Source organism: Varanus komodoensis, unplaced genomic scaffold (genome assembly GCF_004798865.1).
Source record: "Varanus komodoensis strain SLA01 unplaced genomic scaffold, ASM479886v1 scaffold5, whole genome shotgun sequence".
NCBI classification, from domain to species: Eukaryota; Metazoa; Chordata; class Lepidosauria; order Squamata; family Varanidae; genus Varanus; species Varanus komodoensis.
The window spans coordinates 47,011,346-47,037,851 of record NW_025336087.1 but is presented as its reverse complement, the minus strand read 5'-3'; the positions used below and the strand labels follow the sequence as shown (position 1 = coordinate 47,037,851).

General features: G+C 44.3%; 1 protein-coding gene across 10 annotated transcripts; it reads left to right on the top strand.

Annotated features, from left to right (window-relative positions):
* Positions 1–200: 200 nt before the first annotated feature.
* GCNT1 (glucosaminyl (N-acetyl) transferase 1) lies at positions 201–16,143 on the top strand. 10 transcript variants are annotated; one of them, XM_044446404.1, is made up of 5 exons: positions 964–1,220; positions 6,054–6,228; positions 9,983–10,138; positions 10,407–10,504; positions 11,550–16,143. In XM_044446404.1, exon 5 carries the CDS (start codon positions 11,656–11,658, stop codon positions 12,934–12,936), a length of 1,281 nt encoding a protein of 426 aa, XP_044302339.1. In that variant the 5' UTR covers positions 964–1,220; positions 6,054–6,228; positions 9,983–10,138; positions 10,407–10,504; positions 11,550–11,655; the 3' UTR covers positions 12,937–16,143. The 10 variants fall into 10 exon arrangements, with proteins under 10 accessions (XP_044302336.1, XP_044302337.1, XP_044302335.1 ...); XM_044446402.1 differs by lacking the exons at positions 964–1,220; positions 10,407–10,504 and adding an exon at positions 233–299; XM_044446400.1 differs by lacking the exons at positions 964–1,220; positions 10,407–10,504 and adding an exon at positions 318–461.
* Positions 16,144–26,506: the final 10,363 nt, after the last annotated feature.

Genomic DNA, 26,506 nt, shown 5'->3' with positions numbered 1-26,506 from the left:
TCTCCCGTCCCGGCGGCTGATCCTGCCGAGGAACAGAAAAGGTCGCCCTGGCGGTCCGCTCTTGCCCCCCGCCCTTCGCTCCCTCGCAGATGGATGGGGAGACGCGACGGGCCTGCAGCCAGCCAAGTGGGAGGCCAAGCGCTCCGGCGCCGAGGGAGGAGCGAGTGTGCGAAATACCAGCGCAGGGTGGCGGAAGAGGTGCAGAGGCGCGAGTGCCCGGCGCTTCCTCCTTTGCGCTGCAGCCCGGCTCGCGCGGGTTGCAGCTGCGCTTCTCCGCACTCGTTTCTGGCTTGCGGCAGGTAGGGACGCCTCCTCTCCGCGCTCTTTCCTCTCCGGCAGGGCGGCTTTTCCGAGAGGGGAGCCACTGCAAGGCTGAGGTCCTCGCCGCGCTTTCCTGGGGACGGTGCGGAGCTTTCTCCGATTCCAAGCGCGAAGGATCGCGCTGCTCAGATTTGGTTGCAGTAAGTAAGCAAGCGGCTGTAAGCGCGTTGGAAGCGGGCTTCGGTCGTGCATTCATTGGTTCGGTTATCGGAGCAACTGAGAAGCGGGGCAGAAGCTCCCTTCACTCCAGGGATCTCCCGGGTCACGCGGACTTGTCTTCCTTTGCACCGGTGCTTTCTATCCGCGAAAGCTGCATAGCGCCTCTGGCGCGAGTTACTTAATCCTAGCGTTACTTTGCGTCCGCTACTTCCGAGTTTTCATGGAAATGGAGATAAATTCCCGGCAGAAAAGTTTTTAATCCTGCTTAACCCCGTCAGGCCTCCAAGTGCCTTTTCACTGAGACATCAAACCATGTGCTCTCCCGCCCCAGTGAGGAATATTTCTCTCTCCCCTCTCTTGGAACCAGAGCCGTGGATCGGCAGGAAATTCCCCTGAAAAGAGCACCGTTTCCTAGAGTCCCCGCGTTTTCCGGTCATGGAGGCGTGCGCGTGTTGGTGACCCATCGCTGTCACGCCGTGGGGCGACAGGTCTCTTTCAGCTGGGAGGGAGCACCATGAGGCAGGAAGGAGCCGCTGCCACAGCAGAGAAAACCGATTCCGAGAAAGAGTGTGACGTGTTTTCCTTGCGTTGGTGGGGCGGTTGTGCTTGGTGCAGCAGCAAGGGGGGGAAAAGAACCTGGTTGTCTGCACTCTCCGTGTGCGTGAGCCTTGGGTGAAGTGGGAGCGGGTGGCTGCCGTCTCTGCTCAACAAGGGCAGTTTCAGGAGGTGCAGCTGTGGAGGTAAGGGCGAGGGGAATCCGGGGAGGGGGATAGTGCTGCCCCAGCCGGCAGGTTTGGAAGAAGGGGGCAAGTGTGGAAGGAGAGAGCTTGTTTGCTGCATGACCCGCCCTCCCTAAATGATCCTGATGCTCTCAGGTGTAGAGGAGGATACTGGCCCATCACAGGTGTGGCGAAAATACCTGCCAACCCAGTTGGTTTGGGAAGGGGCGCCATTTTGTTAATTACCTCAGGCAGCAAACTGTCTTGGGCTACCCCTGGGAGAGATTGTGCATCCTCTCATCCTGCAGCTGCCAGAGCTGTGCCAACTTCAAGAACAGGTTTTCTTGCATCTTTGGCGAGGCTGGGGGCGGTGGTGCCACAGATGGACGCAGATGGAGGGTGACTGAAAAGACACCAGACTACAAGAATTGGGCTGGGGCAGAGAATGTGGGGCTTATCACAGGCAGGAGACAGAGGGAGCCCCATGCCTGTTATCCCTGCATAAGCATGTTCCCCCGCAGGCAGGCACTCCGTATTGCTTATGGGTCTGGGAGACAGAAGCGTATCAGACTTGCAGACCGTGGCTCTTAGTCATGGGTCCATTTACGCATTTGCTCCGATTTGCAGTGAATGAGCATGATAATGATTAATCTCTGGGTACACAGTAGATTTTCCCTTCTGTCCACTCCAACAGAGCTCGATCCTTCCTATGCATCTGCTGTTCTAACTCCTCTGTATTAGCAGCATAGTCAGAACTAATTGACACCCTTTATTTATAACAGTGGTCACTCAACACACAGACAAAGGGACATATGCAATATTAGGCCTACTTAGAGTAGCTGCATTGACATGAATTGCACTTTAATTGCTGCCTTATTCATTTCAATGGACCTAACCTAAGTGGTGCTAACATTGGATATCATCCAAAGTGGTCAGGCTAATACACGTTTCCCTAAAAACCAAGAAAGGCTGAAAACTACCTCCATAAATACTGGCTTTGTTTTTATAACTGATGACTGGGCATTATTTAATAGCACTGGTTACCGAACCTGAGTGCAGACATGATACAAATAGTATAATCTGAGTGCAGATTCCAAGTCACACAATAGATCTGCATGGAAAATCCAACATGCAACAGAACTCTCCTGTTTTCTTCTCCCCTGTATACCTTCTCAGGATCTCCAGAAGGTCCTGCAATCCTCAAGCAGAGTTCAGGGGTATGGAAGGCTGCTGGGGGAAGGGGGGATCTGTCCTATTGGTGAAAATTATTCTTTTGGTGGGAAACTGCCGTTAGATACAAGCCCTAAACATTCAGGCAGCCTACCTCAGGGACATAATGTAAAATTCCATTACAGTCTAAAATGTGCATGTTCCAAGAGGAGCTGTATGCAACTGATTACTAGTTTTCTTCTCCTACCTTCTCATTTTGTGCAGAAGTAGTACTGTGACATGCTGTCACTAGGTCTTGCTGTCATTTCAGAGTACAAAAATACAGGGTTAGGCAAGTAGGTAACACAAAGGCTGCAATTTTTCACCTAGCAATTCATATGCCTATGCCGCTGCATTGATTAAAGTGATATTTTTTATGGGACAGCAGTGTGCACAGCTATAATCTGATATGTAAATAATCTTTGTGTTTTGCTTAAAGTTTGGTCTGTTCATTCTTGAGAGCTGGATACTCTTCTTTTTCATGGAAGAAGTTGCCTAACTTGAAAACATGAAGCGTGTGCAATACAAAACTGCTTGTTTGCTTGCTTTTTTTTTCTTTCAAAAAGCAGATTATTTAAGTGCTAACTTGAATTTCACTTTTAACATAAAACTAAACTAACTTTCTTAGAATTCTTGGCATTCATTGAATAAATACCCCCCTCACATTTTATAGGCTACTTCAAAGACGTAACATCAAAGCAACATTTGATTAGTCATCTGAGTGGGATGTTGTAAATCGGTAACCTGCAACAATAGGTGGTTGGACCCCATGGCCTTCTTGGCCCCTTCCAACTCTACTAGTCTGAGTCCAACATTCTGGAGGAAGGGAAAATATAAAAATTGAGCGGCTGCGCTTTGTGTTATTGCAAAATAGTACCAAGTCACCATGGCTTCTTATCTAGCCTGTGCAAGCTCGCCAAATTAATGAAGTGACTGCCTCCTGCCCCCCAGCACAGCTTCTCATGTCATCTGAGAAGCCAGTGTGGTGTAGCGGTTAAGAGCATGGGACTGGGACTCAGATGATCCGGGTTCTAGTCCCCACTCAGCCATGGAGCCAACTGGGTGACTTTGGGCCAGTCACAGCCTCTCAGCCCAACCTGCCTCACAGGGTTGTTGTTGTGGGGATAAGATGGAGGAGATGTAAGCTGCCTTGAGCCCTTCGTAGGAAAAAGGCAGGATATAAATAGAAAAATAAATAAATCTGAACCCAGAGAGGGTAGCTGTATTGAAGTGGGTCCTACCCAGCCCATGGGTTCTGAGTTGGGGCAGATTTATTACTGCCCCAACAAGTCACCTTTGCTGGGTTATTCAGTTTTAGTTGGCACGTAACTTCAGTTTTAGTTGGCACGTCATTCCTGTAGACTAGGTTTGCACAGTGCAAACATCTATCATTGGTAGCTATCCATAGAGGTATATCATATCACTTGAACCTAGCTGGTTACCTGTAGAGTATCTTGTTTTTGGCTCTACTGACAATTCATGGCTTGTGCTAAGAACTGTTGAATCAGTGAAGGGTTGGTGTGTTATCTGAACCTGCAAAACCATTTCCATCATAGACTGAAAGTAGCAAACTTGGCTTGGCAAGAGTAGTTTCACCTCCTTGCTGCTTTGGACAATCTTGCCAATGCTGCATCAAGTGACAGCCGTGCCACCAATGCCTAAGTGGCACTTTGGAGTGACCATCACTTACACGTTTGCTTGGTTTTGGGGGCAGCACAAAGTTGCACACGTTCATGCATTTTCTAAAGTTCTTTGCGGGTGTGCACCTAGCCAATGCCCTGGCAAGTGTCTGCTGTCAAAATGCAGTAGGCAACATTCATGGGCATCTACAAGCAAGGCTGCATATAGGTTGCGTTGTGCGCACTTGACAGCTGCCATCTGGGGGCTGTTGATTGAAAAGCAAAGAGGCAAATAAGGCTGAAAGGCATGTTAAGTATATCTCCCACTTTGGACTTCAATTTTCTAGCTTTTTAGTATTTCTCCGGTTGACTCCGATTCGCTAAGGGTTTTTTTTTTTTTTTTTTAAGTATTTCTCTGGTTGTTCTCAGTCCCCTCCAAAATTTCCACTTTCCCAAGCCTCTTAAGTACTCTGGAAAGGGAAGTGCTATATGCTGCTCCTTTCTGGGAGCACTTTGTTTTGAGAGCTGTCAAAATAGTCCTTTCTTTCAACTAGCAAATGTGTTGAGGCATAATCTAGCAAATGCGGTCATTTTTTTTTTTTTTTTTTTGGTGGTGGCAGGGGAAGGAAATATACACAGATTTCTTAGTATTGAGATGTGGATCTCCCTTTTCTATACTAGGTAGAGGCTTGGAGAAGCATGAAAAATGTGGGGGAGGGGGAGGCTGCCATTTTCTTCAGGATGCATTGAGGCACGCCATAGCTTCTCTCTACATCTGAACCTGGCAAATTTGGGTTGTTGATTGACGACCTTAAACCAGCCCATGGATTTGAGGTGGTCAGTCAGTCACCCTAACAACTCATCCCAGCTGGATTTGCCCATAATGCGAGGCTATGGCATGCTCCTGCCATTACAAAATGTCCAGAATGGCTACCAGTACAGCAGCAAGAAGCCACATGAGGAAGTTAAATCCATGGTGGTTTCTCATGACATGTGAATTGGGCCAGTGCCTCCAGGGTGGTGTCCACTGTTTCTCTCAGACAACTGGACAAGTATACTAGATGCCCATCTAGCTGTCCTTGAAGAATTTTTGTCTGTCATTGTGTAAGGAGTGCAGAATGTCAGTCTACTCCTGTATAATAGAAGGTAGTGACCTTACCTGACAGTGCAACCAAAATTCTAATAATGTCCTCGAAGTTTAATCTGAACCTGAATAACCTTTACATATTTGTATCCAAGTGTGAACCTTTGACTTTACTGAATTAGGGACTTTACCCTAAATTTAAACAATCTCTCCACATGAATTACACGACACTTGATGACAGAAAGTACCTAAGCGATGGCAAATAGCCATCTGTGTACCTTGGCAGAATGAATAGCAGTGAGCAGTATTTCTCTGGCACCTTGCCTCCTTTTCTAAGCTGTTCTGAAAAGGATATCTGTTTAATGGAAAGAGGAGGGGGTTGATGGCTTTTAAACAGGGGTGTGAGTTGCTATTTGGAATCTCCACTGTTCCAAACAAGTCTTCTAAATAAGGCTATAGGTAACACGTCTCAAGTTTTCCAAGAACAATGCATGCTGTTGTTTAGAGACACAAAGACCTTCTCTGTTTCTGGGAACTCTTGGCTGTTTTGCCCATTCTGCTGAAATTCTTTTCTCTTCCTCTTTAATTTGTAAGATGTAATTATTCTGCCATCACAAGACAGTGAAGGTAAGCTTGGGTTTCTTTAATAAGGTGATATCAGTGGAAGTCTTGATTGTCATCTCATGCTAGCTGAGTAGCCACCATTTCTTGCAGTGGAGCTTGTGTGTGGGTGTCAGGGAAACTCCACTGGCAAGAAAGAAGTTGTGTAACAATGCTGCTTAATGGCTGGCACCCAGTAGGTGCCGCCCATTGGAAGACAAACTCTGAAAATTCTTAAAGGACTGATAAGTAACCCTGCTGTGTAATTAATGTCTCCTTCTGGTTGCACAATAATCAAATGACTTTTTAAAGAAGGTACCCATATTCTTTTCCCTTTATGAGATGCCTGTCCTCAGGGAAGCACACTTATATCATTGGATTCAGCCCTTTGCCGGCACCTGGCAGTATTCCGAAACCCTTCAAATCCGTACGAACTGTGTTTGCTAAGTTCTGCAGAGCCTCGCCTCATTGTGAGCTAATGTGTTTGATGCTTCAGATTACATGCTTTGGAACAAAGGTATGGTATCTTGCAGAAACTGTCCTTGTTTACATGGCTGAGAAAGACCCAGGTCAAATGTGTGTGTGGGGGGGGGGGGGGGGACCCGGGGGGGGAGTTGATATTTGCTATGGTGGCTGCCAACCTTTTGAAGTTTCCTTCTGTTCTCTCCTTCTTCAATGGAAGATGATACATGAATGAAGGCTACAGTATAGCTCTGTGCTATGAATTTCAGACTGCTTGTGAACAAGTAGACACCAGCTTGAAAAAGCACTGCAATAATCTTCCTTTCTGAATTCATGCTAGAGCTACCATGAATCTGTCACCCATAGTCTAATAATTTCCTCTTTTTTCCTTTTGTTGCATTCATTATCATCATGCAGAGATGATAGCAAAACTTGACCCCAGAAATCATAACAGAAAGAGGAATGATGTTAATAATTCCAATATGCATTTTAACCAGACAGGCTAACAGTAAATCATCCCCAGCAGAAAGAAAAGTTTATGTACTCCCTTCATTTTACTAAATCCTAAGGCTCCACTTTTCTATAAATTGGTTCTCTGTTAATATCTCCTTTCTTGAACATGGCCTGTTCAAGTCCAAAGTTGTCTACACTAAAGACTAAGTGACTTGCATGATGTCAAAGGGTATCTTTGACATTGGATTGTACTGTACCTCCAATGCAGCAATGCAGGCTGCTTGTTCATTTATTTGGGTTTAAGGCTAAGAGGAAAAATACATTGACTTCTCATTTTGGAAAAAAGCACATACAGGTTTAAAAACAAGAATAACAAGGTAATCTTGGTAAGTGGGGGTGCTGAATTTGGACTGGGGAGACCTGAGTTCAAATCCTCACTCAGCCATGAAGTTTGCAAGATGACATTAAGCAGGTTCACACATAATGGCAACCCAGAATGCAGACTGATTATGAGTTGTCATTGAATCATAGACTGTTGAGTTGTGGGTACTTGGTACAGTGGTACCTTGGCTCACAAACTTAATCCGTTCCAGGACTCTGGTCATGACCCAAATTGGTTGTGAGCCAAGTTAAATTTCCCCATAAGGTTCAGTGTAAATAAGGTTAATCCATTCTGTAATCATTTTTTAAATCAGAAAAATGTGAAGCAAACTGACAACAACAAAGATCACGGCCATCTCCCCCCCCCCCACCAAGCACAAGCACAGCCATCTCCCCCCCCCCCCCCCCCCAAACCCCGAGAGGCCCCCTCCCCCCCCCGCGCGCCCCCGTCATCCCAGTGCTGGGGGAGTGGTGGGGAGAGACGGGTGTGATTGTGGGCGCACTGGGGGAGGGAGAGATGGGCGCAAATGGTGCGCTGGGGGTGGGGAGATGACCTCGATCGCAGTTCTGTTCGTGCAGGGAAGATGTGCGTTATCACGGGTGTGCTGCTGCAGGAAAGACGGGCGGAATCTCGGCCATTTCCCCCATTTCAGGCAGGACAATTTCTTTGCATTTCACCAGTTTGTCTTCTAGGAAATTAGTGTTTTGTGACCAGCCATGCCTACTCCGTGGCTCTTTTATGAATAGGTCAGTTCTGCCATGGTGTCCATTTCAGGAGAGCACTCGCAACACACTCTCAAAGTTCCAATGTACTCACCAGCCCAAAAAGTTTGAGGGCACCTGATGCGTTCATGTAGGGCATCAGGTTCATGTGGCTTCTGTAGAAAGTTTTTTTACCTGCCCTGGAGAGAAAATAAGGCTAATCATTGTCTTCACTTGGCAAAAGGATGGTTCTTAGTGATTAGGTTCACCTTCGCAGTGCAGCAATCTTTTTATACATGTGAGCCGCCCCGAGGCTTCGGCGAATGGGGCGGCATAAAAATGTTTTAATAAATAAATAAATACATGGATGCGTATATATAAATATGCATTTGTATATGTATTTTTAAGGAGACACAGGTGGAGAGTACTGAAGAAAAATGGCTGACAAACGAAAACGATACTTCTGCAACATTCCTTCTCCTGCGTTACACTGAGGCATTAGGGTAGCATATGTTAGTACTGAACAAAAATTAACTGCATGTACAGGATTGAAGCAGAGACAATATTGGTCATTACCTGCATTGACTATAGTTTTTATTTTTAAAAAGTAGGAAACTGGTTACACAGAAAAGGAATCATTTACTTTTTTATAATAGGATCAATTAACCAAATAAAACTTGGGTCATACTTGGGTCAATAACTCATTATTCCTAAATTAATATTAGAACGTGATTTTAGGTGACAGATTAATCCTATGCCCTGAAAGGTGAAAAACTCAGAAAATGCACTATTTTTATTTCATTATCAAAAGTGCCATGTATACCTGTGAAACCATGCAATGCTACAGAGAAAGTGTGAAAAAATACCCATTCTGGCTTCAGCCATACATAGATCTTGGAAGATGAAGCTGAGCAGATCTAAAAATTACTAGTTATAATAGCTGAGAATTTGTGTGAGCCAAGAAGCCTGTGAAAGAGCATATGAGTATCTAACTTTACAGCAGGAAAATGAAGGGAACCATTTGTGTAATCTTGTCTCTGGGAACATTAGAACAAGTAAAGGAGCATACCTTGTGGAATATGTAATAATTGCCAGCAATGGAAGTGTTTAATGAATAATCATTACAGACCAAAGTCCTCTTTTGTAAAGCATTTGCTCTAGCTAAGAATGGGAATGCAATTAATCCATTTAGCCACAAGGCAATATGCTTTAAAAGGCTTGAAAAAGGTGGATTAGACAAAACCAACAAATGTCTTTTTCGCCCAAAAGACTGCCTGCATGGTGGATTAGTCATGGAAAGATAGACAGGAAAGATAAGTAGTAACATTCTGCAGATGCAGATGCTGGTCTGTTCTTACTTGGACAAGCCATTAACGCATCATTGACATTAGCTGATGATAGGAAAAAGAATTACAAATTCATCAAAGAATATAGCTGCATTAAAAGTTAACAGATAGCAACTAAAACTTAGAAATAGGAATTGTGCACATTGCACAGGGCAAAGAGAAAGCAGTTTGGAGAAGGAAAATTGCTTAGCACTCCAAACATCTTGCACGGTGAGGGAGTTTGCACAGCACTGCAACTCATCCTTTGACTAAGCCACACAGGGGACTGTGTTTAAAACAACCCATGGTGTGCCCGTGTCTTGTCTTCTCTCTTGGCACTGATCATGACCCCTTTTTTGTGCTGCTTGTAAAAGCTCAGGACTGACACTGAGCATTGATAAAACAAGGCAAGGATAATTTGTTCTATTTGCTTTCTATCTGACAATTGCCAAATGGAAAGCTGTCGAAGGAAAAACAAAGCCAGAAAGAGATCTCTGTTTGTGAAGAGGGTGCTGAGCTGACTACATCTCCTTCTTTCAAATGTGATCTTCTAGCTGTACAAGTACTGCTCCAAAAAGTTTCCTGTGCCTTCTACCTCTTCCACCTTGCCTTAAGCCTCTAGGCACCCTGGAAAAGTAAGATGCACACCCCTTTTAGAAGTATTCTTTTGAAAGGAGAGAGAAAGTGAGTTAATTGGGTGGTTTTGACAGATAATATGGCTTCATACGAAATTCAGCAAAAAATCATTTAGCCTTCTCTAGCTCATCAAAACTTTTTTTGAAAGCCAAGCCTGCAAAAGAAAGTGCTTACAAAATGGAGAGGATTTATATCTTATTCATTCAATAAGGAGATAAGCAGAAGTTACAGAGAATGGTAACCATTTGTTTTTTCTTCTTTAAAGTAATATTTTAAGATGAAGCATTCAAAAATGAATATCTGTCTCTGCAGACTTTTCCTGAAAAAAATCCTGAAGCTTAAAATCATCCATCATACTGCCCTGTATTGTTAAGCGAGTGGCAAGCACCATGCTGGAATTACACGAGCTGGAAAAATTCAGGAGGCTCTCTAATGATCTCAGTACTTTATTTCCCTGAGAAATGTTAGGTGAGGAGTTCTTTTCACTGAATCCAGAGAAAGAGGAAGTGCATAAGTTCATGTCTATCACCAAGTTGTTTGTTACTTTTACTGAAGGGGGTCCTCTGTTTGCTGGGCAATGGATGTGGTGTTAGCATGTAGCTTGCAGAATTTTTTTTCTTCCTAAGCTTCAAAAGCTATTGCAAACTGACACAGAAAGAAACATAACAAAACAGGGTTGAAAACCACACCAATGAAGCAATTTTATTTCTTTGTTTTAAATTCTGCTTGTATCTAGGGCATAATGCATTTGGAGTGACAGTAAAAAAGAGATGGCCCTGCTGTCCTTCAGCCTGCCTTCCTGAATTAGGCACCGTTCAGACATGCTGTTATGTGGTAATGGGAATTGTAGCCCAAAGCATCTGGGGGACACCACAATGTGGCGGGGGTGGGGGGACTTGCTTAAGTGCATAGAAGTGGAAAATACCTGCAAGTGAGCCAGTGTGGCGTAGTGGTTGAGAGCATGGGACTGGGACTCAGAGGATCTGGGTTCTAGTCCCCGCTCAGCCATGGAGCCAACTGGGTGACTTTGGGCCAGTCACAGACCCTCAGCCCAACCTACCTCACAGGGTTGTTGTTGTGGGGATAAGATGGAGGAGGAGAATGATGTAAGCTGCCTTGAGCCCTTTGTAGGAAAAAGGCAGGATATAAATCCAAAAATAAATAATAAAGTTCGGCGTTGTGAGAATTTGCAGCACTATGCCATGTGGGCATATGAAATCCTCAGGGAGTGGACACCTGAGAAGTGACAGGGCAAAACAGAACCACAAGGCCTACACGTTTTTCAGATTTTATATCTTGCCTTTCCATTGTTCGTTAAATTGTATTGTGAGCTTCAAAAATCCAACAAAAATGAAATTACATAAAAAGCATAAATAAAGTGCTGTGCTAATAGTTTTGTTACATGGAATTTGAATGAATTTGTTATAATGAATTTATATGTCTTATATCTCCCTCTATTCTACAATTGTTAGGGCATAATGCGTAGACCTCAACAAAGGCGAGCCAGACATCCAGTCATCCAGCACTTTGATTTGAATAAAATGTCCAAGGTGGTTCATAACATGATTAAAAACAGCTAGAATTTTAAAACAAAGGAATAAAGGCAGGAAAGGCAGCCAAAAAACAAGTCTCGGGGGGCCACAGAGAAAAAAGAAAAAAAAGGATTATGCCTCAGAAAGGACAGGAGTGTGTCAGGAGAGACTTGATTCAGTGATAGCCATCAAGGAATAGGGGAGGCTGAGCACACCTGGGCAGGGCAGTGTGAAGCAGCGAGAACTGTGAGCAATTACAGAGAAAGAGGTCAACTTCTGTGGAAAAGCACACATTAAAAATGGCTATTTTCCGCTGGACTTACGCCTGTTTTTGTTTTCATTTATAGGAACCTACTTCTGAGAAATGCAAAACAAGGGCTCGGAAGCTGGGACTTGATCATGTTTTCAAAAACCTTTTCTTAGATGTGTTGAAAATTCTAGGTACACTCTGAAATGCTGAAAAGGAAACTTCGTCACTGTCATAGCCTACGATTCAAACTTCTCTGGTTCCTAATTTTTACAGTTGGGACTTTGTCCCTTATCAAAATTCATCATAAAGCAGACTTCCTGAATCATGAGCATCTGGAGTTAACTGGTGAATACCCAGATAATCATATCAATTGCTCCAAGATATTGCAGGGTGACCAACAAGAAATTGAGAAAGTAAAACTGGAATTGTTAACTGTATCCTTTAGAAAGAGCCCAAAGCTAACCTCAAATGATTATATTAACATGACACAGGACTGTGATTCCTTTATTAAGAAGAGGAAATATATTATGGAACCTCTGAGCAAAGAAGAAGCAAAATTTCCTATCGCATATTCCATAGTAGTTCACCACAAGATTAATATGTTTGAGAGACTTTTGCGATCCATCTATGCTCCTCAAAACTATTATTGCATTCATGTTGATAAAAAGTCTCCCGAGTCCTTCCTGGCTGCAGTTAAAGGGATTGCTTCATGTTTTGGCAATGTCTTCATTGCGAGCCAGTTGGAGAGTGTTGTATATGCATCATGGAGCAGAGTGCAAGCTGACCTCAACTGCATGAAGGATCTCTATAGGAGAAGCATGAGCTGGAAGTACCTTATCAACCTTTGTGGAATGGATTTCCCTATTAAGACCAACCAGGAAATAGCAGAGAAGCTGAAAGCCCTCAAGGGTGAGAACAGTTTAGAAACAGAGAAAATGCCTGCAAACAAGGAGGTCCGGTGGAAGAAGCATCATGAAATTGTTGATGGTAAGGTAAAGAATATGGGAATAGACAAGCAACATCCACCTCTGAGTACCCCCATTTTCTCTGGCAGTGCCTACTTTGTTGTTAGCAGGAGGTTCGTGGAATATGTGTTAGAGAACAGCAACGTCCTTGCTTTTATAGAATGGGCTAAAGACACTTACAGTCCTGATGAATACCTGTGGGCTACTATTCAGCGAATTCCTGAAGTCCCCGGTGCAGCCTCCGCCAGTGCCAAGTACGACGTCTCAGACATGAATGCACTCGCCAGGTTTGTCAAGTGGCATTACTTTGAAGGGGATGTGTCCAAGGGCGCTCCCTACCCGCCTTGCAGTGGCGTTCACATCCGCTCCGTGTGTGTCTTCGGAGTGGGAGACTTGAACTGGATGTTGCGAACGCACCACTTCTTTGCCAACAAGTTTGACACAGACACTGACCCCTTTGCAATTCAGTGCTTGGAGGAGTATTTGAGAGGCAAAGCTCTGTATCAGCACAGACATTAAACGCAAGTTGAGGTATGGTACAAAACCATCTCCCTCCACTGAGGATGTCAAGAAGATGTGAAGTGTGTGTTGCTCTCCTCTCTTTTAAACAAGCCTTGCTGATTATGTTCCGTGTGTTTTTCTTGCAGACAAATGCAGAAATGTTGTCTGTATTTCTCTAAAGAATTCCCATTGCATGTACCTGGTATAAGTTAGAGAAATTTTAGGTTTGGAAACAAAGGCCTCAGGTTTAGAAAGTAAGGCACTTCTGAACTGGTTAATACATAAATTACTCTGATTCTATCAGAACTCTAAATAATCTGGATCCTGCTAAGATGTTCTTTTTCATAATGAGGGGCAGGCCAGTAGAGAGTGAAGGAAAAGAAGGGAAACTGCCTGGATTGAGCAACAGTCAAGAGGTCTCTGGAATTAGAAAGAAGAGCTAGCACCTCTGGAATCCAGAAGGAGTTAATCTGCAAATGAAAAGGGAGTTAAGAAAATTCCAAAGCTGCACATTGTGAAGATTCCACGTGTACAATTTGCTTGAATGTGTTTATAGTTAAATAACTAAATATTCCTTTCAGAACAGCAATGGAGGTTTTTTTTAATTGTTACCAGCAACATATACAAATGTTTATTTAAAGTACTTCAAGAAAACTACAAAGTTGTATTATTTAAAATCATATATTTTAGGAATAGACTGATTGTTAAACACATTTTTTTAGTTGTTCAAAGATGTAGCAGAAGCTTGTCAGCTAAAATATTCTCAGGGAAATATTAATGTGCCTCTGTTTCCTAAAAGTTTGTTAGCTTTATTTTATATAATTTGACAACTTTGTTTGATACACATTTCAGAATGCTTGCTACATTGACTGAAGTGATATTCTAACTTAGCAATGCTAGCCCTGACTATCTGAAATAAGAACTCAGCAATCCCTTTCCATCACAGAAGTGTGACATTTCTTAGTAGATGTTTCAAATTACTATTACTGTACACATATTATATTTTTTAAAAATCCTGCCACGTCAAGTGAAGTTTTTATTGAAATGGAACTCTCTATGGATATGATTTATATGAGTTCATTTCTCAAGTTGCAGGGTGGGGTGGGCATTGCCATCTCTTCTATAGCAAGTGGTTCTTTCTAATAATAATACCAATGATACACCCCAAAGGCCATCCACCTATGTTTAGAAAGGGGGAGGCGGCGTCACTTCTTGCTAAACTGGAAAACTGCACGAACAATTATTTGCTTATGGCTGAAGCAAATCAGCAAAGGAGGAATTAATGATGAGTGTGCTTAATTTCCTAAAATACTGCCACTAAAAATAGTTGAACTGTCTAAATTGAAACACTCACTAGGTTTAAAGTCACCTTGCCAATATGCTTGTTATACCATGTTTTCTTCTAAGGCTTCTACTGTTTGAATTCTTTGTGCAGCCGGACCACGGCTGGTCTCCCAGGTGTCCGTCATCCTCTTTCTCTGGCTTTGGCACTTCTCTTCATCAAGATTTTGAGCATCATTTAAAAGTTTGTGGGGAGTAGCCTGCCCTCCCAAGGGGGGGCGGGGTTAATGCTGTGGAGCAGGTCCCAAGTGGCATTTTATTGCATTTAAATCATAATATATATAATTATGGGTCCTGGCAACCACTATGATATGTTTTATTTTCACATTTGTGCCATCCTTTTCTAGAAGTTCTGTATCCAGGGTGGCATATAAAAAGAAGAAATCTTACAAGAACAAAGTAAAAGGAAAGAATTAAACTGTACCTTAAATGAGTACGTCTTGGAGTCAGTGGAGCAGGAAGAGCATTTATTGATATAGTATAGTTCATTCTCTTAGGGTCACCTTCCCCTGGCTTGAGCATTCTGTCGGAGATAATGGTTCTCAAAGCAAAGCCGCTGGCACTTTGCCTGCCACTTTGTTTTTTGAATCAGCCTGGGTCTGGCGCTGTCTTGGTCTGCTCTCTCTTTTTTTTGTGCATAGGAACTGCATTTCCTTAAGTTTCTCTCAGAATTTAGATTGGTTGGTAACTTGCAGCCCTTCAAATGTCTTGGCTTACCACCAGCTGCCATCAACCTTTGCTGTCATAGCAATGACCTTTAATCCATTTTAACACCTAGCTAAACTCTGAAGTTCAGATTCCTATAGTGGAGGAGAGAAATATTGAAAATGGCTTCATCTAACTATGCATGATACCATTATTTAAAGTTGAATGAGTCAAATCTTCCAGAAGATGCTAATCATGGTGATTTGGTAATCTGCCCTTTTATTTCAATGTAATTGCTCAGTTAAAAGCCTAGATTTAAATTATTTCACATTTCTATTAATTGGATATAAATAGTTTAATCTGGGCTCTATTATCTGTGAATCTGTTTCTTGACTGTGGTACTAATTTTCAAATACAAATGAATCCAACTTCTCATTCTATTTGCATCACCCACCCACTTTTTCAGAGTGGATAAAATGTTTAACCCCGTTTGCAAGAGGAAAGAAGTTCTACTGTAGGAAATCTAATTTGTTGAAAGCCATTTGCAGCCTGTGATGGGAACAGGATTACTGTGTTTGCACAGTCATATAGAAGATACAGCTGGAATCTGATCCTCTCCCAACTCCTCCTGTGTGTCCCGCAAATCTCTTCTGGGGGTATCACTCAACCCTCTGGAATAGATTTGAGAGGAAGGACCGAGGACTGCAAGGATAGTTGGATTCTCTTCTGCCAGCCGTTTCCCCATCTGCTGATGGAATGGCACCTCTGCTCCAATCCACACTCTTGGTCTGGACATGCTGGTTTTCTTTGCATACAGTAAATGCCTGCTGTTTATCTCCTTATGCAAGGCTCACTAGAGCTATGACAAAGGTCTGGAAAAAGTAACACTTTAAAAAAGAAAGCTTTTATGGTCTTCATGCCACTTCTATCTATTGCAGAAGTCTACTTTCAATTTAATAACATCAGTCATATTTGCATTTGGAGGTTTACTTCCTTTGCAGCTGCAGGAAAACTCTAAAACTATCAATAGAGAACAGTGGTGTGAGTTTGGTAGTTGGCATTAGTCCAATATTCTGTTCCATTCTGGGTTTTCATGTTCATCTATTAGCTACAGAAACATTAAACTGACATGAAAAATGTAGAACTAGATGAAACACAGTGCTGCAAACTGATGCAACTTTTAATATCTTTACCTCTTCCACGATTAGATTAATAAAGAGTGCTTTTAAATAAAATGAATCAGACAGTTGTCCTATATATTTTAGATTTCCGGCTGATAAATTCATTGCCAATTTTGACAATACAAAAGGAATGCATGGAAAGATTTTCCTGACCAATAAAGAACTTTATAATCTGAAGTTCTATTAACGGAAGTTAATGATGTGGAGATTCAGAGGTCGTGCTAACAGATGTTAAGGAAGAAAGGAAATGGACATTCAGTGGCCTCAAAACTCAGCAAATACATGGGAAAATATTTTCTGTCTGTGAACTGGTACAATCTGACAGATCAGATCTGGAAAGTTAAGGACAGTTATCAAACCACAGTAGTATGCTCTGTATATAGTTGTCTGAAATGAAAGATTAGGGTTGAAAGGTTGAAATAAGGGCCTATCTTCAGCATAAGGAATGCATGAAACTTACCAGTGGCTACACTAACATGTATTAGTGTGTACTGAAATTAATGTATAGCAGGAGTAGGCAACTTGGCACCTACAGACACCAGTGTGACTCTTGGTGCTACCAAGGTACACCCCAATAAAAATTTTGTTTATTGTCCAGTTTCTTTACCAGGAGAAGGTATCACTTAAAGGCAATTTGAGGGCCTCCAGCAGTGCCACCCTCATTCCCACGAATGCCTCTGGTCACACCTGCGGCTTAGAGCCATTCTCAGGAAATTAAGTCTGCCGGTGGCCTAGACCAGTGCATTGCTTGGTAGCACATCCAGTCACTGAGAAATACAAGGGATACAAGAAAAAGGGACTTTGAACTGTAGTTCAAAGGAGTCATTTTGTGTCAGGATAACCTATTAAACATTGCTTTAAAAAGTGACAGCCTTTACCAAGAAAAAATGGACAAAGATTTGCATAATATTTGCTTGTTCTAATTTAGATTTCTGCAAAGGTAAAAATAGTTCCTGCATTTTAAATAGAACCACAATGCACTGTGCTTTCTGTACGTTCTCAGTAAGCGGTTGTCCAGATGCTGTTCGTGGGCCATTTCAAGGCCATTTGCCTCTTGTACTTCTTTCTCTCTGAACTGGCTTTGCTGTCCAGTCCAACCCTGAAGCGCATGAGGCACCTGCATGAGGGGGCATGGCTGGAAAGGCAGCAAGTTGTTCCCCTCCCCAGAGAACCTCCTGTCACTGGTCTACAGAGACGGTTGGGAGTGAGAAGGGCAGATAGTCTTGGTGAACACCCCCAAGGCCTCCTGACTGGGACTTGGAGGAGGAGGAGGAAGAGCAGGAGGGGGCTTCGGATTGTGGGCCAGTTCCAGACATTGAAATGAGAGAAGCAGAGATGCTTATCTCAAGGCCAAGCTCCCCAGGTGTGCAGGTGGCCCCAAGGTGCACAGTTACTGGGAGAGGGCTTGGAACAGGGGGGTTCTCAGAAACAGACGAAGCAAATATGGCACATGACACAACATCAGCAGAGGAGGGTGGCCCAATTAGAGGACTGGTGTGCAGAGAGGAGGCGTGCTTGTTTCCAAAAGGACCCTCCTGAAAGGATGGGGTTCAGAGATACTCATAAGGAGTGTTCCCAGAAGTAAATACTAGATCATGTTCATCCAACTGCTCTGTGCATGCACAGAGATTCATTCTGAGTGATGGGGCTTCTGCAAAACACTTCAGTCAATAAATTCAAGGAAGCTCTGTGGCTTTGCGGTGCCCTGCCAGCCACTTCCCTGCCATGGCTTTTGCAGAACAGGGTGGGTGCAGCAGTTCAGGGAAGCTGCCAGCCCTCAGCTGCCGTGGGGCTCTGGGGTGCCTGTGAGAGTTTGCCAGCAGCTCACAAAGGCTTGCGAAAGGCCAGAGCTCATGATGTCAGCCTGCTTCTCGCCTTGCTGGTGCTGCACTGCCTTCCCTCCTCGTGGCCTCCAGCTCCAGCCCAGAGCCCTGCACAGCGGCCAAGCAAAGGAAGTGGGCTCTCCGGGCTGGGGCTGGCAGCAGCAACGGTGAGGGATGGGCGTACGGCAGGGAAGTATATTTACATAAAGGATGGCATACAAAAGCTTTGAATCAATAGTAAATAAATAATAAGTAGGGAGTGCACGTCCCTGCCAGCAGGTGGTGATGCAAGTCCTTTTGGGGAATTGTGCAGAGCAGGCCTTCCCCCTGGAGGGCAGGAGGCCTTGGAGATGCTCACCAGTTAAAACATGGTTCCCTGGCAGTGTTCCAGATGAAGGACTCCTTTGGCAGGGAAGGGCACAAAGGGGGCCAGGTTAGTGCCTTTTCCACCAGATGTGGAAGGCTTACTTGTGGTTTGTTTGTTTTTTCATGTAGGTGCATTTAAAAACAACATTTTCCCCAACCTCCTCCTACTGTGGAACAATCTGCTCTGCATGGCTTCTTCAGTATTTTTTCTAGGTACTGAAGTGCTAGCAAAAAAAACAGCTCAGTGCAGAGTTGGGGTTGGATCCAGACTGAATCCTACTTAGAGTAGACACATTCAAATCAATGCTACTTAAGTTAGTCGTCTCATGAAGGAAAAGCCCAGTTATTAGGCATTGGTGTAATTGAAAACATCAGTGTTCCTTTAAAAATGTTCCATGTAGTGTAAGTCACCCTCTCACAAATCCTCAGTAAATGTAAATTAAAATTAAATCCCCCCAAGTGTGTTCGTTATAAGCAGGAAGCCCATTTAATTGGGAAGGGTGCCAGAGAATGGATTCAGGGCAGTGAATAATAATTGCCTCAAAGACTAAATAAAGGAAATACTGCCATCAGGTTAAGAATCATACATGCTTGGACTCTTTTATCCAGGCTTTCTCTCTCTGTAAATAACCAAGGGGGCAGTCCAGCCCTGCAGACATATATGTGGAGTTCAGTCCTCTGTGTGTGGGAGGGAAGCTGCTTTTGGGTTTTTTTTTTTTTTTTTGTTTTATTCTGTTGTTTGACTTGCTGTGACTCACAGCACACGGCCTGGCTTGGGGGACTTCACGCCTGATCTAGGCAGTTGTGGTTTGGTAGGCTTGTGTGAAGTGCTGTCACACAAGTCCACAGAACTGTAAATAATGAACACTTCATAGTTTGAGTTGAGGTGTGGATTGTTCTGGGTGTCGTAAGTGTCTTGCTGTGACCCAAACTGTCTTGTAATGTACATAGTCTCTCCCTTTCTGTAGAGGCGCAGTCTTCTGGAAACCTGACATTTAAAACCCTGCTATTGATGTATATATGCTGAGCAGTTGCTGTTCAAATTCCTTGCATTTCACCCAGCTGCTTGGCGCTGAAGGTGAATCATATTCTTTGGCTACAACTCAAGTTACTAGCTAAATGGAGGACTGTTGTAGGCACACACAGTTGTGCAGATGAGGCAAAGAAAAAATTGAAATGCTTCTTACTTTCCTATCAGCCCCATTTATTAACATGCTTTTCAGGCTTGTTAGGCCTTGTTTAGAAGGAAAACATTTCATTTTGTTCATGGAAATTACAGATGGACACAGACCATCAGAATGGAAGAAATTCCAGTTTGGCTGATATTTGAATCTATGTTTGAATCATTTGGCCCTAAATTGTGGTCTGAAATACTCGCAGGCACCCAGCTTGTTTGCTTTAACTCTGTATTTTGTGACAGCTGGTGGCTTGTGGTAAAGATGAGGAACTAAAGCATTAATTCTGTGTTGGTGCACAGGTACTGCCAGTGCAGTGCACATCTGCAGGTGTGTGGCAGGCCAGGGATAAATCTCAAGGTTAGGCATGGCTGGGCAGCAGCCAAGAGGCAGCTGGTGACCAGTGGCAAGAGCTCCTTGGAGTTGTTCCTCCACATTCCCCCATACGAACTTGCCAAGGCTTTAAGATATTAGGAGAGGCCTATCTTTTACTACCACAATCTTCACATGCATGTTAGGTGGTGCTGAGAGAGGGACTTCTCAGAGGCTTCTACCAGGCTGTGGGATTCCCTTCCCAGAGAGGCTAGGTGAGCCCCTTTTTGGTCATCCTGCTTTGTTTAAGCAGGCCTTTGTATGTGCACAGGCTTAGGTATTATACCTTAGGTACTGCACTTATTCTGTTACTGTTGTATTTTTATGTGTTTATTTCAATTGAGTTTTTATATGAAAATGTAATCACTTCTATGATTGTACTAGTAGTTCCCCTATACTCCTCACTAGTCAGACCTCATCTGAAATACTGTGTCCAGTTCTGGGCATCAAGATGCAGAAAAATTAGAAAGGGTCCAGCAGAGGGCAACAAAAATGATCCGGGTTTTGGAAACACTGCCCAGTGAGAAGAGACTGAGAGAACTGGGCATGTTCAGCCTTGAGAAGATGGAGGGGAGACATGACCAGTATGACAAATGCTGCCATAAAGAATAAGGTCAAGATCTCTTCTTGCTGATATCAGAGGGAGGAACATGGAATAATCAACTCAAGTTGTGACAACCCAGGTTTAAGCTAGATACCAGGAAAAGTTTCTTCATTGTCAGAGCAATACGGCAGCAGGACCAGTTGCCCAGAGAAGTCATGGGCTCTCCCACACTAGAGACATTCAAAAAGAACCTGGACAGTCATTTGTGCGGGATGGTTGTAAATTGGTGATCTGTAACAGCAAGGAATTGGACCTGATGGGCTTCTTGGTCTCTTCCAACTCTACTGTTCTATAATTCTGTGATTGTAAACTGCCATGAATGCCATTTTCTTGCTAGAAGGTGGAGTACAAATTAGATCAATGAATAATAAATCCACAGTTAAATTACATCAGCCATTCTCATTATTAAAAATCCACTTGTGGCTGATAGTTCAAATATATGGCTGACATCCGCATGTAACATCTGCAAGTAACATGGACTGGATTTACATCCTATCCTTCATATTCCATAAAAAGTATTTGAGCAAAGTTTCTCCCATTCTTCATTTATGGCCTTATGATGTGAGAAGTACCATATAACAATCCTTTAACTGTGACTCAACAAACCACAGAAGACTGGAGAGATTAAAAGCTCAAAATTCAATGCTTTGAGAGCTAAAGCTAAAACCCCATCCTGAACATTCAGAATTGGTCTGGACAATGTAGAATTGGACTGGGCAATCCCAGGACTGGGGCCAAATTCGGCCCTCTTGGGCTCCCCATGTGGCCCTTCAAAATCCCCCAAAGGGCAAGGGCCCCTTCCTCTGGTGGCACCACATTTTTTTCACTTTCCTGCCATTAGAGCACTTTTTCTCCCATTAAAAAAGGTTGAAATGCCCCTCCTGAGGCTTGGTTACTAGCAGCAAGAGTTTCAAAGCGCAACATGCAGGCATTCTTACATTATTTCTGGCTGTACCCGATTTTTAAAAATGCTTGACCCCTTTATCTTTGGCTTCCTGCACCTCTGGAACGTACTCTCCCCAAGCATCTCTCCAAAACTCCATTCAGCCCTCAGGCTAAAAGAGGTCTCCCACCCCTGCTGCAGAACTAACAGCTATTCAGCCGGGTGGTCAGGATGGCCAAGTGGCAACACCTCAGTTTAAGTATCAGAAGCTACACGTGCCATTACTGCAAATCATTCATATTCCACCACTTGCAGAAGGCACAGCTTTCATACTATGGAGAAACAGGAAAGGAGCAGAGGCGGTGCCAGCCACTCTTGCATGCGGAATAGGTCTGCCTTTATACAAGCCTCAAGCTGCCATATAGCCTACACATTCGTCACAGCCAGGGTGGAATAACTTGGAGCCATAAATATGTATCAGGCAAACTTTCACCTCAAGGTATGCTTGCCCACAGCATACACAGATCATATTAAAGGGGAATTTTGAAAATGTTTACTGTGACAAGGCTTTGTGTGTTTGTTTTGGCTGCTCTTAACAAGACTACATTTTTAGGTGGGAAACTTTTTAATTACACAGTAGGTTCCTGCGGAGCTTGTGGCCTGGGTAGATTCCATTGAGTGTGGCTTTTTCTTAGGGGTGGACGCATGCAAGAGTGTCAGGAATTTTAACATGCCTCCAAGTAATCCTGGTACCAAATCCACTCTCATCTGACAGCATGCACTTTCTCTGCATTCAGGCAATATACCTCTAAAAGTGGGATTTGAGAATGGAAACCTTGAGGTAATGGCACAGGCACTAACAATAAACCTCACGGTCACAGACATTAATTTCAAAGGGAAAGCACTGAATGCTTTAAAAAAGAAAAGCCCCCAAACTCCAAATCACAGAAAATGTTTTAGAGGGTAATGCTGTATATTGGAATGGTTTAATGAATAAGAACATTCTTCTCTCAGGACTGATCTAAGGCCAACATGAAAATATTAGTTCTTTCAGAGGCAAAAGCTGATGTTCTTTTAACTCTTTCCTTGTTTGTACATTCATTTTTATGTAACTTAATTAGATATTTAGTCTTTGATCCCAGAAGTGACTGCTGCATATTGAATTTTTTTTTACTGATTCCCCAAAAGCCAAAAGTACTTCTTAAGTCAGTGCAAAGTCGATGAAAAAAGGAAACATCTTCCTTTTACCAAGAGACCAAATATCAAAGATGTGACTAATGAAAGACTAGCAGGTTCACATGGGTTTAACATTCAAGCATCAGCTACTTTTCTGGAATAAAAAATGCAGATGTTTTGTCAGCCAAACGGATGGTGAGGTCAAGGACATAATTAAAACCCATACATCCAAGGCCAGCATGTTCCTGGCTCTTCTAAAAACCTATGGCATTTAGCACTAAGATCTGAAGAGGGCCAGTAAGTGCTTATAACGCTCATTCAGACACCAGTGCCTAATACAGGCTATTGACACGATCGCTCCCAAGCGTCCTCTCCCACCTGGCAGAGCCCGTTCATCTCCTTGGTATACACCTGAATTACGGGAGATGAAGCAGATTGGGAGACGTCTAGAGCGTAGGGGGAGGAGATCACGGGGAGATTCTGACTGAACACAGTTAAGAGCCCATTATCGGGCCTATGCTGTGGCGGTGAGGATAGTGAAGAAGAAATTCTTTTCCATTTCCATTGCCTCCTCACAATGCCGTCCGGCGGAGCTTTTTCGGGTGGTGCAGGGGCTGATAAATCCGGGCCCAAAGCAAGATCTTGTGCCACCCTCGAAGGCCCGCTGTGACGACTTTGTCAAGCATTTCAGAGAGAAAAATCACTCAGACTCGCCGCAAGCTTGACTCTGCTATTGAATCAGATTCTACTGGGGAGACGCCATCGACGCTGTCGAGTCCACAGTTAATGGATGAATTTCAGTTGTTGCGGCCTGATGATGTGGACAAGGTGCTTGGACAAGTATGTCCCACCACTTGCTTACTAGACCCATGCCCATCTTGGCTACTTAAGAAAGCCAAGGACGGGACTGGGACCTGGATCCTGGAGGTGGTCAACGCCTCTTTAAGAGATGGCCGGGTACCTGCCCCTTTAAAGGAGGCAGTAGTCCGGCCAGTCCTAAAGAAGGCATCCCTGGATCCAGAGGTGGCCGCCAATTATAGACCGGTGGCCAACATCCCGTTCCTGGGCAAGGTGCTAGAGCGGGTGGTGGCGGGACAACTCCAAGCACTCTTGGATGAAACTGATTATCTGGACCCATTTCAGTCCGGCTTCAGACCCGGGTATGGCACTGAATCTGCCTTGGTTGCCCTGTATGATGACCTGTGCAGGGAGAGAGACAGGGGGAGTGCGTCCCTGTTGGTTCTCCTGGACCTCTCAGTGTCTTTCGATACCATCGACCATGGTATCCTTCTGAATAGGCTAGCGGAATTGGGAGCTGGAGGCACCGTGTGGTGGTGGTTCCGCTCCTATCTCAACGGCCAATTTCAGGTGGTGGTGCTGGGGGACTATGGCTCTGCGCCATGGCAGCTATGCCATGGAGTTCCGCAGGGGTCCATTTTGTCCCCTTTGCTCTTTAACATCTACATGAAACTGCTGGGAGAGGTCATCAGGAGGTGTGGGCTGTGGAATCATCAGTACGCTGAGGATACCCAGCTCTACCTCTTGTTTTCCACCAATCCAGGTGAGGCAGTGGCTGTGCTGAACCGGTGCCTGGCCGAGGCAATGGGCTGGATGAGGGCCAATAAACTGAAGCTCAATCCAGACAAGACGGAGGTCCTGTTGGTGGGTGCCTCGGGCCTCGGGATGGGGGACTTGGGCCTTGTCTTAAATGGGGTTGCACTCCCTCTGAGGGACAGGGTTCGCAGCTTAGGAGTGCTCCTTGACCCTGAGCTGTCTCTAGAAGCTCAGGTGACAGTGGTGGCGAGGTCTGCCTTCCTTCAGCTTCAGCTGATACATCAGCTGCGTCCCTTCCTGGAGAACGACTGCCTGGCGACAGTGACACACGCACTGTTAACTTCCCGATTAGATTTCTGTAACGCACTCTACGCGGGGCTACCCTTGAAGACGGTCCGGATACTTCAGTTGGTGCAGAATACAGCTGCCAGGCTGCTGACGGGGAATGGGCATTGTTCCCATATAACCCCAGTTCTCCATCAGCTCCACTGGCTCCTGATTGAAGTCCGGGCCCAATTCAAGGTGTTGGTTATGACCTATAAAGCCCTAAACGGCTTGGGACCTGGATATCTAAAGGAACGCTTGCGCCCATATATGCCCTCCCGCCCCTTGAGATCAGCAACGGATGCCCTTCTCCGGGAACCCTCTGTGAATATTAGGAGGGTGAGTACCCGGAGGAGGGCTTTCTCTGTGGTGGCGCCCCATCTATGGAATTCGCTCCCCAGAGAGGTCCGCCTGATGCCGTCATTATTTGTTTTTTGGCACCAGGCTAAGACCTTTTTATTTAAAACTTATTTTAATTGTTAAATTATTGAATTAATTAGGATTTAAAATTTTTTAGCTGAGAATGCACTGGGGGTTTTTAAATGTTTTTTTAATTGTTATATTATTATTATTTATGTATGTTTTTATGTATTCTTTGTGAGCCGCCCCGAGGCTTTGTTGCAATGGGGGCGCATAGAAATGTTTTAAATAAATAAATAAATTAATTAAATAATACACAAAAGTCCCTGTAGGAGCCTATGTGCCCTGAGGTATCAGACATGCTTCATATTAATATGGAAACAAGGTAGAATGGACTTTTGAATGAATGCATGCATGCAACATTGATGCATTCCAAAATTTACTGGTCCATCCATCTCTGCTTTCATCTTCTTGATGCAGATTAGCTAGCTCATGCTTCCCTCTAGCTTGCAATCCTAAACCTACTAACTAGAGAATGCATTCTGTTAAATTCAAGGCACTATCTGAGCACACTCAGATAGGATCATGCTGTGAATCACCCTATTGTACTTAAACTTGAGAATAGATAATGCCTTTGCTAGCTATTCTGACTTCTGAGGTTGCAGTGTTAACCTGCTACTACAGAGAGCTCTGTGAACACGAAGAAAGAGGCTAGCAGGCAGCAGGTGTTAGGCCATCCTGAGATGCAGCCTATGTGGGAAAATGCAGGATTGGCCATCCGCAAAACATTTAGATGCGGTACAGCGGTACAGCTGTCCACAGCCAAGGTTCTGCAGGATATTTGAAAGTATGCCACAATTGTTCCTATTTTACCACCTGACTGGCTATCAAAGGCATGCATCATCATTTACAGCAGGGGTCTCAAACTCGCCGGCCAATTGCTGGGACGGGTGGGGCATGGGGGGGGGCTGCGGCCTTCAAAGCGCCAGCGGCGCCCGGGCCGGCCTCCAGATGAGCGGCCCACCACCACGGTGGTGGAATATTTGATGCAGCCCAGCGGCCCCCAGGTAAGTTGAGTTGGAGACCTCTGATTTACAGCTTGTATAAGGTGAAAAGCAACGCATGAAACAAACACTTGTCTTCATTGCCTGTTGCAAACAGAAGAGTCACTTCTTACTTTTGCTTGAGTGCATGTGTGTCTGGCTGCTTGGAAGTGAGCCCCTCAAAAGGTAATTCTTTGCAGAAACTAAAGCAGGCTTCCTCAGGAAGTGAAGCGTTATCTAAGGCTGGACATCCACATGGATCCCCCGGGATGCCCCTTCTGACTCACTCTGTTTCTATGTTTCTAACAGCTCCTTCTGTGCAAATCTTGAGTGGGGAGAGAGAGCCTTGAATTCATGTGCTTTCTCACCCTGCTAGCATATGTCAGTCCTCCAGAATGCAGGAGGGTTCCTCCTTGAGGGAAAATATTGCTGCTGTTGGGTGAAGAAGGGCCTGGGTGGGGTGACTTGTAATTCAGCAGGAGAACAAGCCCAGATCTCCCATCTGGCCAGTGCCCTTGACACTAGAAGGACCACGCTAAATCTAACCAAGAGTCATTCTGTGCACACAGTGGCCAACCAGCTGCCCATGGGAAGCCCATAGGCAGGATGTGACTGCAACAGCACCTTCCTGTCCATGTTTACCTGCCACTGGTGCCCAGGCATAAAGCCTGATACCGCAGGGAGAATATATTGGCATCCAGACTAGTAGCCTCTGTGCATTTGTCCAGTGTCCCTTTTAAC

Excerpts from the sequence above, each read along its gene's own strand:
- GCNT1 (XM_044446401.1), top strand. The coding sequence starts at position 11,656 with ATGCTGAAAAGGAAACTTCGTCACTGTCATAGCCTACGATTCAAACTT.